The 15,774-nt window shown below is 33.9% G+C and overlaps 1 protein-coding gene across 2 annotated transcripts in view; it reads right to left on the bottom strand.

Moving 5' to 3' along the window:
• NMD3 (NMD3 ribosome export adaptor) overlaps positions 1–15,774 on the bottom strand; it is a 32,792-nt gene continuing 17,018 nt past the window's right edge. For both annotated transcript variants that reach the window (XM_040480638.1, XM_040480639.1), the window contains exons 8-16: positions 12,978–13,056; positions 11,787–11,883; positions 9,877–9,994; positions 8,749–8,894; positions 6,152–6,264; positions 5,022–5,094; positions 3,457–3,563; positions 1,825–1,895; positions 1–1,389 (exon numbers count right to left, since the gene is read on the bottom strand). In XM_040480638.1, the coding sequence (XP_040336572.1) occupies positions 1,256–1,389; positions 1,825–1,895; positions 3,457–3,563; positions 5,022–5,094; positions 6,152–6,264; positions 8,749–8,894; positions 9,877–9,994; positions 11,787–11,883; positions 12,978–13,056 (938 nt within the window). In that variant the 3' untranslated portion in view covers positions 1–1,255. The remainder of the gene's footprint in view (positions 1,390–1,824; positions 1,896–3,456; positions 3,564–5,021; positions 5,095–6,151; positions 6,265–8,748; positions 8,895–9,876; positions 9,995–11,786; positions 11,884–12,977; positions 13,057–15,774) is intronic.

Genomic DNA, 15,774 nt, shown 5'->3' with positions numbered 1-15,774 from the left:
AAAGGGGAAAATGTTTTTATTTCATGCTTCTTAAAGTCTTGACATACAAGAGGTAAACCAAACCACAAGTGAAAACTTTAAATATGCAGAGAGAACAGGAGCCACTATAAAAACTTCAGGCCTTTATCCATAACTTCAGAACTGGGGAGTCTAATCTTAAAAAAAGGAAAATGCTCCATTCAGCACTCACTTAATTGCCTTATTTAGTGGTATTCCTAGAGTTTATGAATTAGCTCTTGGTTCTGGCATACTTAGTAAGTCTGATATTGCTTATAGAAATAAGATCTTAATACTTCATTCTCAGAACACTTTAAAATTCAAGCCAATGTTTTTCTTTCAAAGATTGGAAGGTATTTCTCATTCAAGTCTGATTCACGGTTTTATAAAGCATAAAGATCATTTTCATTATTTCATCATGTATATGCTGGATTCAAATATTCTTTTTGATGGTGATCTACTCAATGACAGAAAACTTAATATGAAGAAAATTCCTTCCTTCTCAATTTGTAAACCAAAACTTTAAAAGCAAAAATGTTTGAAGTGATAGGAAGACATTTTTATGACATAAGCTACTGCTCTAAGCTGCTGGCCTGAGCAAAAATAACGAAAGTACACATTGTTAACCTTTAAGTAGTCTATGTTTGCTACAAATCCATACATATTTTAAACATATTTTCTTCTGCAATAAAAATCAAGATAATCCCCAATTTAACAGCTTTTGAAGATGTTAACATTTTGAATAAAATAACTTCTCCTGAATGTCCAGGAATAAACTGAACCACAACTTACCTACCCCAATGACATAAAAATGATCAAAGTACATAAAAAGTTCCTATTAAAAATGATTCTTCATATGCACTTTTACTAAAGCAATCAATGCAAAATGAATGTAAAGCTCGTTGTACGATTCAAGATTTAGGTAACCTCCAAATAATCACAACTTTTAAGATTTGAAATCCAGTGCTACAGTATGAAAAAGAGTAGGGTCTCCTAAAAAGGCAAACTTATAAAATTCCACACACAAAATGGCCTAAATATCTGTAATAATTACATTCTCCATAATCTTTTATCTAAAACTTCAATGCCATCAATCTCTTTCAGTGCTCTGAATGAGCAATCAAAATAGTCCCATTTATTCAAGTTTAAAACTAAATTTCTCCTCTCTCAATATGGAAGCACAAATGGAATAGACAATAAAAGTTATTTTGTCCAACATCCTGAGCCTACAGATATGGAAATCATCTACAACCCAATCTCATTGTGTCATCATCGATTCACCTTCTTCACCAGTAGCATCTTGGGAAATATGAAGGTCTTCAAGCATCTCAGCCAGACTAATTCGAGGTGCTCCTTCATCATCCGTGTCACTTTCCACAGGAATGGTTGAATCTAAAAAAATACAAGGAGGACTTCAAATACAAATATGAAAATATACAAAATGCCTGCCTCTACCATCTTTACTATCATTTAAACATTATATTAGCAGTTCTTGTACCATATCTAGAGCAGGCATTTATATTCACTAAATGACTGAACTGAATAAATATATAAATAAATATCCACTAGTAGAGATCAGGAACTTGAAGGGTCATGCTCGGATACAATGATATCAAATATGATCAGGCAAACAACATTTTAATAAGTCCTACTGTTCTGCAAGTGTTTTTATTTTTTGCAAATGTTTAAATAGAGGACTTTTAAAACCACACAGTAAAAGTCATTTATGGAATGAAAGTTTAAGATACCAAAATACTTATACGGGGTTAACATATCTATACAAAAGCAAAAGATGCAACTTAAATCAAACACTCGTAAAACACTAACCTCTATAAATGTTTACATTTTTTCTAATTGCCTCATCTTCTTCAAGATCTTCAAGGAAATCTTGGTATTGCCTACAGAAGAATAAAGAAACATTTAAATATTTCATCTTTACCAAGACAGTATTGAGTTGTTTTCATTTTCAGCACTGTAAGATAAATGTGTTCCATGTATGAAAATCTTTAAAAATAATAACTGAAGGTCAAATATGGATGTTAATTAAATAGTCTGACAATCGGGGCGCCTGGGTGGCGCAGTCGGTTAAGCGTCCGACTTCAGCCAGGTCACGATCTCGCGGTCCGTGAGTTCGAGCCCCGTGTCGGGCTCTGGGCTGATGGCTCAGAGCCTGGAGCCTGTCTCTGATTCTGTGTCTCCCTCTCTCTCTGCCCCTCCCCCGTTCATGCTCTGTCTCTCTCTGTCCCAAAAAAATAAATAAACGTTAAAAAAAAAAAAAAATTTAAATAGTCTGACAAATTTAAAAAAATATTTTCTTTCAAAATTACATGATACATACACAATTGGGGTGCCTGGGTGGCTCAGTCCACATCTTGGACTTAGCATGCAACTCCTGATTTCAGCTCAGGTCATAATCTCAGTTTGTGAGTTTGAACCCTGCATTAGGCTTGCACTGACAGCACGGAGCCTGATCATGATTCTGTATCTCATTCTCTCTTTCCCCCTCCCCTGCTTGCACTCTCTTTCTAAAAATAAATAAACTTTAATGTCCCTCCCCTCAAGTCATATGGCTAAGTTAAAATACATGCACTTTTAAGTCTATAGATGAAATAACCAAATATGTACTTATAATATCTAATTTAACATTATATATTTATAAATACTTACTTTACATTACATTATGAGACTCTATTTTGCTATTTACCACTCACATTTCATGACACAATTTTATTTAAACTCATTTTTTTAGACAGTGTCTTAACCATTATTAAAACCATTTTTCAATCATCCAATATAATTTTCTAGAACCCAACATCTTCATTTCTCCTTAAGTTGTTTGAAAAACAGCATATTTAGAACAATCTGAGGGTTGATGGGGGTGGGCGATGGGTACTGAGGAAGGCACCTGTTGGGAGCACTGGGTGTTGTATGGAAACCAATTTGACAATAAATTTCATGAAAGAAGAGAAAGGAAGGAAGGAAGGAAGGAAGGAAGGAAGGAAGGAAGGAAGGAAGGGAGAGAGAGAAAGAAAGAGAGAAAGAGAGAGAGAGAGAGAGAGAGAGAGAAAGAAAGAAAGAAAGAAAGAAAGAAAGAAAGAAAGAAAGAAAGAAAGACAGCATATTTGATATTAAAGGGCTATTTTCTTTTCATCTGGAGTCGTAAGTACTCACTTGCTATTTGCGATATCCACAATGTAATTACTAATGTTAACTTTTCAAATGTGTTGTTTACAACAATGTTGCAATTCTCAGGTCAAAACCCAAATCTGTTAAATATCATTATATCCTCCCTACATTGATTCGATATCCTCTTACACTGATTCAATTAACACAATAAGAATACAAAATTAATACTGAATGGAATAATCATGTGATGACTATATAAAATATAAAAACTATAAAGATTTATTGTAAGGATTTCCTTTGAGACAACATATAAGGTTTAAAGAAAAGTAGGACCTTTCATCATCTGTATCCATGTTTTCTCTCTCTCTTGCAAGCTCTTTCAGTTTCCAGTTTCTACGACGCTGACGTTTGGTACGGTCATAGTTCTTCTTGATTAACACCTAAAAGTAAAAGAAATATTTGCAAAGTTACAAAAAAATGGGAACTAAATAACGAGGCCTCCAAGTCCAATAAAGTAAAAAGAGAAAGATTCTGAGAATGCCAAAAAGTCACCAAACTGATGAGTGGTTACATCTTAGGGGAAAAAAAAATAGGGATCAAGAGGCAGGGTCAAGAGAACTTTTAACATTTTTCTTCATGTACTCAGTATTTTATGAAAATGCAGTCAGCCATCGTTTGCATAAGTGTTATAATTTACTAATGAAATTTTCCAGTGACTAAAAATTAAACTGCTTTTTTATACCCAAAACTTCAAATTTCTGATGTCTTAATCATCCTGAAATATTATCACAAGCAGGCATTTTTCCTTTTATTACTACTAATAAGCACTTATAGAAGTACATATATCTTTCACAAATGTATGTCCTAGGGCAGTTTAAAAAATTGTGGAATAAGTGAAAGTAATTTTACACAATGCAAAATCTTGTATGACTGTCTTAATCTCCTCTTACAACCTTGTTAGACTTTTATCTAAACTATGCTTCTATTTCCTAATTTACTAATCAATAAAAGCACAACTGGGTGGTGAGAAGGGGAGTCCTTCTTATATCCTGACTTTATTTTTACCCACAGCTAAAGAGATTAGTGTTTATTTTAAAAGATAAGTCAAGCAGGAGATAAAGTCTTTCCCATTTCATATTCACTCTTGTTCATGATCCTAATAAACTCATGTTAGTATTTAACAGTTTTTTTTTCAGAAGTAACATTCTTTCTCTAAGACTCAACACTGTAAAGATTATTTTCAACTGCAATTATAGTTAAGCCTGAATAACCTGAGTAATGGTTTGTTTTGTTTTTTTTTTAATTTTTTTTTTTAACGTTTATTTATTTTTGAGACAGAGAGAGACAGGGCATGAACGGGGGAGGGTCAGAGAGAGGGAGACACAGAATCTGAAACAGGCTCCAGGCTCTGAGCTGTCAGCACAGAGCCCGACGCGGGGCTCGAACTCCCGGACCGCGAGATCGTGACCTGAGCCGAAGTCGGCCGCTTAACCGACTGAGCCACCCAGGCGCCCCTGAATAATGGTTTAAATTCTAAACGCCTTAACTGAACAATATATGAGATAAGCTAAGCCTAAAAGAATGAACCTAAATTAAGTTCTAAAGGTCATCATTTTTAGCTGCAAATTTATTTTTGCTCTACGGATGGTACCAAGCCATTCTGACAGAGAGTGAAAATTCGATTATAAGATTATAAGAGCAACAAAAAAAACTCAATAAATCTTGGATTTTCTCCTCAAAGACACATGATTGAACATGAAGGCTTTTGCCATTACACCTTAACTCCAATTTCAAAAGAAACCTCTAAATAGATTTTATTTTCATAAATGTGAACTCGTGCATCTTACCCATAAGAGTTATCAATCCTCTTTAACACAGGAAAAAATCTAAAGCCTTACCACATCGGGGACTCTATCTGAGTTCATTTTGTTGACATGCTCATCATTTAAGTTACAGTTGGCCAAATCAAATCTGAAATAAAAACAATTAAACACTTAAGGACAGAAACATTTATGCTTTCCACATTACTTTTTACTTTATTTTAATTTTATGGAATTTAGAGTTCCTAAGATTAACATTTAATAGGCTTTTCCACATTAAAAGTTTTGCAGTTTACTATACAGTGAACATGCCTTTATAGATACTGGTAAAGACAAAATGCACTGCTATCTGTGAGTTTCATGTATTACCCATCACTGTCCACCTTATCATATTGCAAAAGAATCAAAACAGACATAGATCAGTACAACATTAAGAATTCAGTAAGGGGGCGCCTGGGTGGCGCAGTCGGTTAAGCATCTGACTTCAACCAGGTCACGATCTCACGGTCCGTGAGTTCGAGCCCCGCGTCAGGCTCTGGGCTGATGGCTCGGAGCCTGGAGCCTGTTTCCGATTCTGTGTCTCCCTCTCTCTCTGACCCTCCCCCGTTCATGCTCTGTCTCTCTCTGTCCCCAAAATAAATAAAAGTTAAAAAAAAAAAAAAAAAAAAAAAAAAAAAAAAAAGAATTCAGTTAGATGGTTCCATTTAGTTTACTAAAAAAAATGATTCTTTAAAAAGATGGCCAAAATGGAATAACTATGAGCTTTTATCCAATCCAGTTTAATTTAGCTACCAATAAGCAAACTGTAACGCTCCTAAACTCTTAAATTCTTTTTGGAATAAACAGCTTTAGTATTTTAGATGGCTTTGCTGGATCCCAAAGAAAATTTGCAATGTCACTCGCCAGTTTAAAATACTATAGTACTTATAGGAGCCCCAGGGTGGCTCAGCTAGTTAAGTATCCGACTCTGGACTTCAGCTTAGGTCATGATCTCAGGGTCTTGAGTTTGAGCCCCATATTGGGCTCTGTGCTGCACTGGGCATGGAACCTGCTTAAGATTCTCTCTCCCTCTCCATCTGCCCCTTCCCCACTCATTTGTGCATGCTCACACTCATAAAAGAGAGAAGGGGAGGGGAGAGGAGGGGTGGAGAGGGGAGGGGAGGGGAGGGGAGGGGAGGGGAAAGAAAATACTATAAAATAATACAAACCCCAATACCAGGTCTCCAGGATTTAGAAGATGTCCCAAATGAGTGCGACAGAAGTACTGTTTATCTGTATTCATTTCGGATGTTTTCTGTACCCAGACTTCCCCAAGCATATGCTTGACAGGAAAGAAAATGCACTCTTCAATAATCCAGGCATAACTCAAAATGCATCTCACAAAAACTATATACAATGTTGATTTTGGTTTTCTAAATTTTCATTTTAAAGACAGCAACTGTTTTATTTTTCAGATCTCTGAAACATTGTCAAAATTAACAAATTACTGTATTAAATACAGAAAAACTCAAGGAATACATAAAATAAGTATGTTTATTAAGATTTTATTCAAAGCTTTATAAAACATTAAGAATGTCACCTAAATACAGATATATATAGAATTTTCAAAGCAAATGTTTTCACAGGGAGATAGGCAATACAAAGAGCAAAAAGAATAACTGAAAAAGTACAAGAATCTTAACTCTAGAAAATATCCTAAGCAACCCCTTATTTTATACATAAGGTTCAAAAAACCAAGGTTCAGACAAAACATTCTAGCAATCCCAGTGGCGGCACAATCCCAGTAGCTGCTGCTGCTGCTGCTGCTGCTGCTGCTGCTACTACAGAACCCAAATCTTTATGAAATTAATTTTTTAGACGTCTACTATTTGAGCTATAACCCTTTTTTTCCTTAATACCTATTGCAGAAACAACATTCCAAGTTTGAAATTTTAAACTAGAAACAATTAAAGTCCCTTTCCAAGATAGGATTTTACAAGCAATTATAATTGACATTTCAAATTTCTAGGCTGAATTAAGTATAGCATTTGCCAATACTTTTTACTAACAAAAAGAGACCTAAGTAAAATGGGATCAAGAGGGAAAAAACTAGGAGTAATAAACAGAGGAATTAAGGAATCTCAGGCGAAAAGAGACAGAGGGAGAAATGAAAAATGACAGGTCCCAGATTTAGGAAAGAACTGGAAAAAAAAAAAGTGAATCCCTAGTTTCTTTAAAACTAAACATTCATTACCAAATGATATGACAAAACATGCTCCTTGGTATTTACTTACCCAAAGGAATTGAAAACTTGTCTACACAAAACTGAAAACACAAGGATGTTAATACAACTTTATTCATAATGGTCAAAACTTGGAAGCAGCCAAGATGTCCTTCACTAGGTGAATAGGCAAATAGGCGTGGTAAATCCACGCAATGAAATATTATTTGGTACTTAAAGATTATACGATTCTAACTATATACAATTATGGAAAAAGCAAAACTACAGAGACAGTAAAAAGATCAGTGACTGAGATTAGGAGAGAGGGGAAGGACGAACAGGCACAGAGGATTTTTAGAGCAGTGAAAATCCTTTATGACACTATAGTGAGGGACACATGTCATCATCAAACATTTGTCTAAACTCATAAAATGTACAATATTAAGAGAGAAACATAATGTAAACTACCAACTTTGCATGGTTATCATGTATCAATGTAGATTCATCAATTGTAACAAATGTACCACTCTCATGGGTGGATACTGATAATGGAGGAGGCAACAGCATGTATATGCCCTGCATGTATATGCATGGAGTATATGGGACATCTCTTACTCCTCATAATTTTGTGGTGAACCTAAAACTGCTCTAAAAAAGTACAAGACTTTCAAAAACATTTTTTTAAGAACTCAGGAGCTCCCACTGGCTAAATATGGGGCAGTCTGAATGGGAGGAAAGAAGGAAGACAGGCAGGCTAATAACAATGGGAAAAAAGTCATAACATTATTATGAAGAGATCTGGCTATCAGTGAAACAGCCAAACGCTATTATGACTTGATACATCATAAAAGATGCACAGCAACACTTCTGAAATGTTCTGGCCAAAAATAAACTAAGTTTAAGAAAGCCTCTTAGATCCACTTCTCATTAAAAGAAATTAAAAAGAAAGCTAAATGACATCATGAGGAAACAATAAGAGATCCATAAGATAAATGCCCCAGTTGCCTTAGGAAGTTATAAAAAAAAAAAAAAAGAAAGAATGGAAGGGGACTATTATTAAGTTAAAGATTTAAGAGGTATAATATTCACATTCAATATATGGTCCCCAACTAGGTACTACTTTGAATAAAACACAAGAGACATTTTGGGACAAACAAGGAAATTTGAATATAAACTATATATGAATGATAATACTTTGATTATGTAGAAAAATGTTCTGTTTTAGAGATGCATTCTGAAGTATTCAGTAGTGATAACATATACTTAAATTTAAAATGTTTGAAACTTTTTAGTCAGAAAAAGTTTGCTTGTCATTTGGTCCTCCTATATAACAGTAAAGCAAAGAAATGCTTTTTCACAATAAACATTTTTTAAAATGTTCCCAACATTAAAGAGAAACATGAATTTACCAGAAAAATTAAGTCTAATAAATTTCACCACAATGACCACACACTAAAAACAAATATGGAATGCATTTGTAATCTAATGAGGTGTTAGCTTTATCTGGAACCACATTTTGGAATTATACTAACTAAAAAAAAATACAAGAGAGGGACCAAAATAATGAATTGGGGGGAAAAAAAAGATGGGCAGGACAGAACTTACCTTTTTTGATATCATTCCAGCCCCGGCACTGCGTTTTAAATCTCGGACTATGCTGCATTCCATCACAATAAATTCCTCTAGCTGTTTGGGATGGCATAAACTATTGAAAGGGTTACTCCAGAAAGTGCTTCCATCAATATCTGCAACTAAGTATAAACACAGAACATCAAAGAACAACAGAAATGAAGTATTTCAAATGTGTTAATTAGGAAGAAGTTGATATATATGAACTGAGAAGCATGAGGTCAACAGAACCACAGTGGCAACTTTCTAGAGTCATCATTTACTCCTATAAATCAGCCCCAAACTTTTCACAACACAAGAGAAATTTCAGGTGTCAGTTATATCTTAAGTAGTTACTATCATCAGAATCCCACAGAGGTAAGTGCCTTTAAAATAAGATCAGATCCATTCAGTTGTATAGTTGTTCCATGTGCTGGCATGTTAGAAATGTTATCAATCATCTTAGCTGCTTAATTTATGGTAAGTAAAGTCCTACCTGACAGATGTTCATCCCAATACTGCAAACATACCTTTGACTTATGAATCTAATTGACAAGGGTAATAAAGGACTCTAAAAACTATAAACTCTATTTTTATAACAGAAAACTACATTACAGGAAATACATGAAAAAGATCAAGAAGTAGAAGATGAAAGCAAGTACTGAGACGCCTATCAATGTGAGATCTTTAAAAATTAGTTTTTATAAAAGGAATGTTAAAAATTATGTGTGATAATAAGAATTAGTTAAAATCCATATTTAAACTAAATGTTTTATTGCACTGCAAGAAGTCAAATATTCCAAACTTTGAAATATTTGCTAAACATGAAACTTGGCAATGAACCCAAATATTCACAAAAACTAAATGACATAAATAAGTCAATTTCAGTAAAAATATATGAACTAGAACTAGTAAATTTTTTTAAAGTTCACAGATTTATTTCTTCAAATAAAAAACATAAGGGTTACTAATCAAAAGCAGTGTTTTGTAAGAACTAAATAGCAGTAAAACTCTTATCTAGTTTTTCGTAACAAAAATTAATGAGAATGTTTGATAAAATTAATAACATAAGTTATTACTGCTTGCTGGACAAAACTGTCAAGGCAAATATTTCCTAAAACTCACCTTGAAGGGTATTTGGATCTATGAGATGGATGGCGCTGGTTACTCGAATACACACACATATCTGGTTCATATTTCCCAGGCTTTGTGCCAGTCTTGGAGACAGACAAACAACATTATCCTAGGCAAAAGAACTAACATTTAGAGTGAAGCAAATCCTAAATAACTGTCTTCAGTAAACACTCATCAATATAAGCCTGACCCAGGTGTATATGCCCAAACCAAAATGTGATTTTTAATTCTATTTATCAACAACGGGCCTAAAGAAAAGAATCAAATCTTAGAGAAACAAAAAATAAGCTCTTCCTTCTTAAGATGGGAACATCAATTGTAATAAACACGCTTTAAAAGTATTTTTCCAGATCTTATTCACCAAGCTATTAAGTTTATTTCAATTTTACTGAAGTGTGAATGCTTACTGCTCTATGGTAGTACAGTGTGAATTCTAAAGTATTATAAACATCAGAAGGAGAGTGATTTTCTAAATCTACTTGTGATTTCTTTCAATTTCCATAAAGAACAAATATCAGAGGAGCTACATGTCTATCATGGCTATATGCACCAGTATGTAATCAAAGACTTAATGCATGAAAAGCACATATGTCCATGTGTACACTAGAAAATATTATCAGCAATGTAGTTACCTGTTTTTAAGCTACATTAAAATACAAAAGAGTTATGTTTTAAGCTATATCTATTCTTAATCATAGGCTCCTCCACTGAAGGAGCATTCTGTGCATCCCTAATAGAACCTAGTCCAGTACTTTGTTTTTAACTTAGTAAGCCTCCAAATATTAATGAAAATACTCTTTTATGTTGTATAAACATATTCATTATCTGGCCCTTTAGAGAAGTTTGTTAACCCTGTTTTGCGGGGTTTTTTTTTGTTTTGTTTTGTTTTAAGTAGGCTCCATTCCCAACAGCGGGGGGTTAAAATCACAACCCTGAGATCAAGAGTCACATGCTGTACCAACTGAGTCAGCCAGGCACCCCTGCTGACCCTGTTCTAGGCTATCATTTCATTCCCGTTACTACACACTACACCATAAACTAGTGAGAAAGTATCTTTATAAAAGCTTTAGAATCACTGACTTAGGCATAAATCCTGGCTTCTTCATTTTGTAGTCATGTAACTTTGGGCAAGTCATCTAACCTCCCGAAGCTTCAATTTTCTCATGTTCAAAATGATATGATTTACCCCAATTATAATGAGATGTGAAGAAGTGAAATATACTCAAATATATTAACTTTATATGGGATGGTCACAATAAATTATGGCATTTATCATTATTAGTAGATATTGATATAAAAGTTCCTATATGGTATAGACCTTTAAACATATAATCTTTAATACACTGCCTTCTATTTAGTAGATCCTCAGTAATTATTTGTTGAATTTTAATTCATTTATATTTTTGAAGCAGGGTTTTACTTTAATGCAATTAAATGAAATGATGATCTACATTTATCAGATGTTTTTAAATCACAAAAATGATTCTATGATCTCATTTTCACCATACTGTTTAATTTCATCATGCCAAAATCCATTTTACACACATTTTACAAAGTGGTTCACTGATAATTATTTTAATGTCATTTCCTGTATTCAAACTTTCATAAAACTTTTCATGTGTCCAATAGGATCAAAAATTTTAAGGAATATGAACATTAAAAAACTGCAAACAGGCCTTTTAGTTAGTACACCAAAATGATAGGTATGCCAATTTATAATTTAAGCGTGATTATTTTAATATCTTTTTAACATGACTGCATATGTCAGAAAGGAATCCTTTAAGAGTTACTCTAAATTTTTAACCAATCCCAGAAGAAAATCAGGAATTAATAATAATTACATATAAGCCAATTAATTACTTGTATTCTTTTATCGACATAAATTAAATGAGAAAAAGTACCTTGCAAATTGGAACAATTTCCACAGAAAAAGTGCTTTTGTAATTGTATGTGTTACTATGGATATCCTGAGAGATCAGTCTCTGTGAGGCTTTGTGTCTGTTAAGAAAAAAAGTTTATAATAATAAAAAGACAAAGGTCCCTTCTTAGATAGTCTAGAGAATATCAATTTTTATCAAATCAAACCATCACTGTCCAAGGTTTGAAATAGCTCCCTGATGCCCGTATTATGGCAAAGCCTAATTTCAACCACTTACACTTCAAAACCTTCACCAATCAAACTGCACTCTACCTCTTTTCAACTTTACCTACTCAAAACCTCTAAAACATGCCCTTGGCTCAGACCAATGTAGTCTATGTATATAGTCTATATATATATATATAGACTATATATATATATATATATATATATATATATGTATATAGTCATATATATATGTAGTCTATATATATAGTAGTATATATATATCTATATATATACACATATATATATAGACTACTATATATACAGTATCCATTTAAAGCCACACTAATGTCCACCACAAGTCTTTGTTCACACTAATCTCATCTTTCACTATACTCTACCTTTCAAAATTTACCATTTTAGGAGCTTCAGGCCTTCCTCTTCCATGAAGCTTCTCCCCAAAGCTCTCTACCCCCATCTTTCTTTTGTCTTATTTAAATACATTCAATCAAAGGTTTAGCACTATCCTACTTATCACAGGGTGAGGTCTAGCTCCCCAAAGAGATTCTTATGTACTCTTTGGCTCATAATTCCCTTAAAGTAGCTAACCCAAACAGATGCTTACTAATTATGTAAGTATGTAAGTATTCTTACTACAGCTTTTTTTTAAATTTTTTAAATTTATTTATTTATTTGAGAGAGAGAGAGAGAGAGGGAGAACAAGCTGGAGAGAGACAGACAGAGAGGGAGGGAGGGAGAGAGAATCCCAAGCAGGCTCTGCCTTGTCAGAGTGAAGCCCAACTTGGGGCTCAATCTCAAGAACCATGAGATCATGACCTGAGCCAAAATCAAGAGTCAGACATTTAACCGACTGAGCCACTCAGAAGCCCCTTCGACTACAGTTTTAAATATTTTAATGTAAGAGAAGTAGTCTAAGCCTGAAGAATGGATGTGACCTATGTCCATTACCAGCTCCTTAGACTTACTCACATTTAGGTTCAGAACATACCTACAGGGAACTGTACACTGAAGAAATTCTACCATCTTCTGAGCATGCTGTTTTGAGGAATAATAGAAATCCAGCCCATCTTTAAAAAGAAAAGAAAAGTCACATGAAAATCATTCTGCAAATAAAATTTTCCTCTACTAACATGACGATATCACAAATTAAATGTGTAGTAAAAAACTAAATTATCAGAAAACATAAAGATTCACAATCTTAGGGGTGCCTGGGTGGCTCAGTCAGTTAAGCATCCAACTGCTGATTTCAGCTCAGGTCATGATCTCATGGTTCCCAAGTTCAAGCCCCACATCTGGCTCTAAGCTAACAGAGTGGGGACTGCTTGGGATTCTCTCTCCCTGCCCCTCCCCCCATCTCTGTCAAAATAAATAAACTTTAAAACAAGCAAACCAACAACAACAACAAAAAGATTCACGATTTTAATTTCAGACAAAGTAAAATTCAAGGTCAAAAGGGGAAAGAAAAAAACTAAACAGAAGAATATTTTATATAATAAACAATCTACTAAGAAGATAATAGGAATGCACCTAATAACATAGAAGTGAGATGCAGAAAAAAAACTATTAAAAAGAAAAAAAGAAATTAATAAATGTTAACACATGTGCAATATTGTGGGGGACTAGTATGAGACTATCAAAACCAAAATGACCAGACTAAAAATAAGAAGGATACATAGAACTTGAATAATTAACTATCAAAGTTGATTTAACTGAGATTATAGAACACAGTCCCAAGAATATATATTATTTTTTAAATTCACAGAACATTCATAAAACAATCATATCCAAATATTTTTAAGACTTCAATAAATTCCAAACATTATTAATTAGACAATATTATCTGATCACAATGAAGTAGCATTAAAAATCAGCAACAAAGGGATAATTAAAAGTAGACCTACCTGCTATGAAATGTTTATAGAGATATTCTTCCAAACAACTCAGCTAATAGGAAACTGAAATAACTCAGAGTAGACAAAAACAATTCTGAAGATGAGCTAAGTTGTTGGGAACATATACTTCCCAATTTGAAAACTTGGTAACTTTAAGTAGTCGAGACAGCATGGTACTAGCATAGGATAGATATATAGATCTATGGAACAAAATTGACAATCCAAAAATAAACTGTGACATTTATAATCAATAGATCTTTGACAGAGGATCCAAGCAATTCGCTGAGGAAAGGATGGCCTTTTCACTGGGAAAGCAGGATATCCACATGGCAAAGAATGAAACTGGACTTTTGTTTTACACCATACACAGAAATTGACTCAAAATGGACTAAGGAATCAAACGTAAGACCTTGAATACAAAATTTCCAGAAGAAAAGAGACAGGGAAAAGCTTCATGACACCAGTCTGGGCAATGATATCATGGATATGACATCAAAGGCACAGGTAACAAAAACAAACAACTGGCACTACATCAAAGTAAAAAGCTTCTGCACAGAAAAAAGAAACATCAACACAGTGAAAACACAACCTACAAAATGGGAGAAAATACCAGCAAATCATATATATCAGATAAGGAGTTAATCTCCCAGATATATTAGGAACTCCTATAACTCAAGAGCAAAAAAACTAATAACCTGGTTGAAAAGTTTGAATTTTTTAAATGGGCAGAGAAACTGTATAGACATTTCTCCAAATAAGACATACAAAAATGGCAAACAAGTATATGAAAAATGCTCAAGGTCACAAATCGTCAGGCAAATGTAAATCAAAACTACAATGAGCTATCACTTCGTACTCTTTAGGATGGCTATTATCAAAACAACAACAGGGGCGCATGGGTGGCTCAGTCGGTTAAGCAACTGACTTCGGCTCAGGTCATGATCTCACAGTTTGTGGGTTCAAGCCCCATGTCAGGCTCTGTGCTGACAGCTCAGAGCCTGGCGCCTGCTTCAGATTCTGTGTCTCCCTCTCTCTCTGTTCCTCCCCTGCTCGTTCTGTCTCTCAAAAATAAATAAACGTTAAAAAAAAATTAAAAAACAACAACAGAAAACAAGCATTGATGAGAATATGGAGAAAAGGAACTTTTGTATACTCCAGTGGAAATGCAAAACAGTATAGCTACAATGAAAAATAGCATGGAGGTTCTTCAAAAAATTAAAAATAGAACTACCATATGTTCCAATAATCTCTAAGTATTTATCTAAAAGAATTGAAATCAGAATCTCAAAGAGGTATCAGCACTCTCATGTTTATTGCAGCATTATTCACAGTAGACAAGATGACAGACATTTGGGTTGTTTCCACAACAGAGGAAACCATAATGTATATGTACATACAATGGAATACTATTCAGCCTTAAAAAGGCAGGAAGTTCTGCAATATGCAACAAGATGAGTGAACCCTAAGAACATTATACTAAATCAAATAAGTCAGTCACAGAAAGACAAATACTGCATGATTCCACCAATATGAAGTACCTACAATACTCAAATTCATGGAATCAAAGAGTAGAATGATGACTGCCAGGGACTGAAAGGAAAGGGAAATAGGGAGTTACTTACCAATTAATGGGCATAAAGTTTCAGTGCAGCAAGATGAATAGGCTCTAGAGATCTGCTATATAACACTGTACTTACAGTCAACAATACTATATTATACACTTAAAATTTGTTAAGAAGAACATCTCATGTTAAGTATTTATATATCACATTAAAAACAAAGATAACATTAAGAAAATGAAAAGACAGCCTATGGGTTAGCAGAAAATATTTGCAAATCATATGTATGATGAGGAGCAACTGGGTGGCTCAGTCAGTTAAGCGTCTGACTTCA

This window comes from Herpailurus yagouaroundi, unplaced genomic scaffold (genome assembly GCF_014898765.1).
Source record: "Herpailurus yagouaroundi ecotype Mexico unplaced genomic scaffold, PumYag 159, whole genome shotgun sequence".
In the NCBI taxonomy this organism is placed as follows: domain Eukaryota; kingdom Metazoa; phylum Chordata; class Mammalia; order Carnivora; family Felidae; genus Herpailurus; species Herpailurus yagouaroundi.
This window is presented reverse-complemented; position numbering and strand designations above follow the sequence as displayed.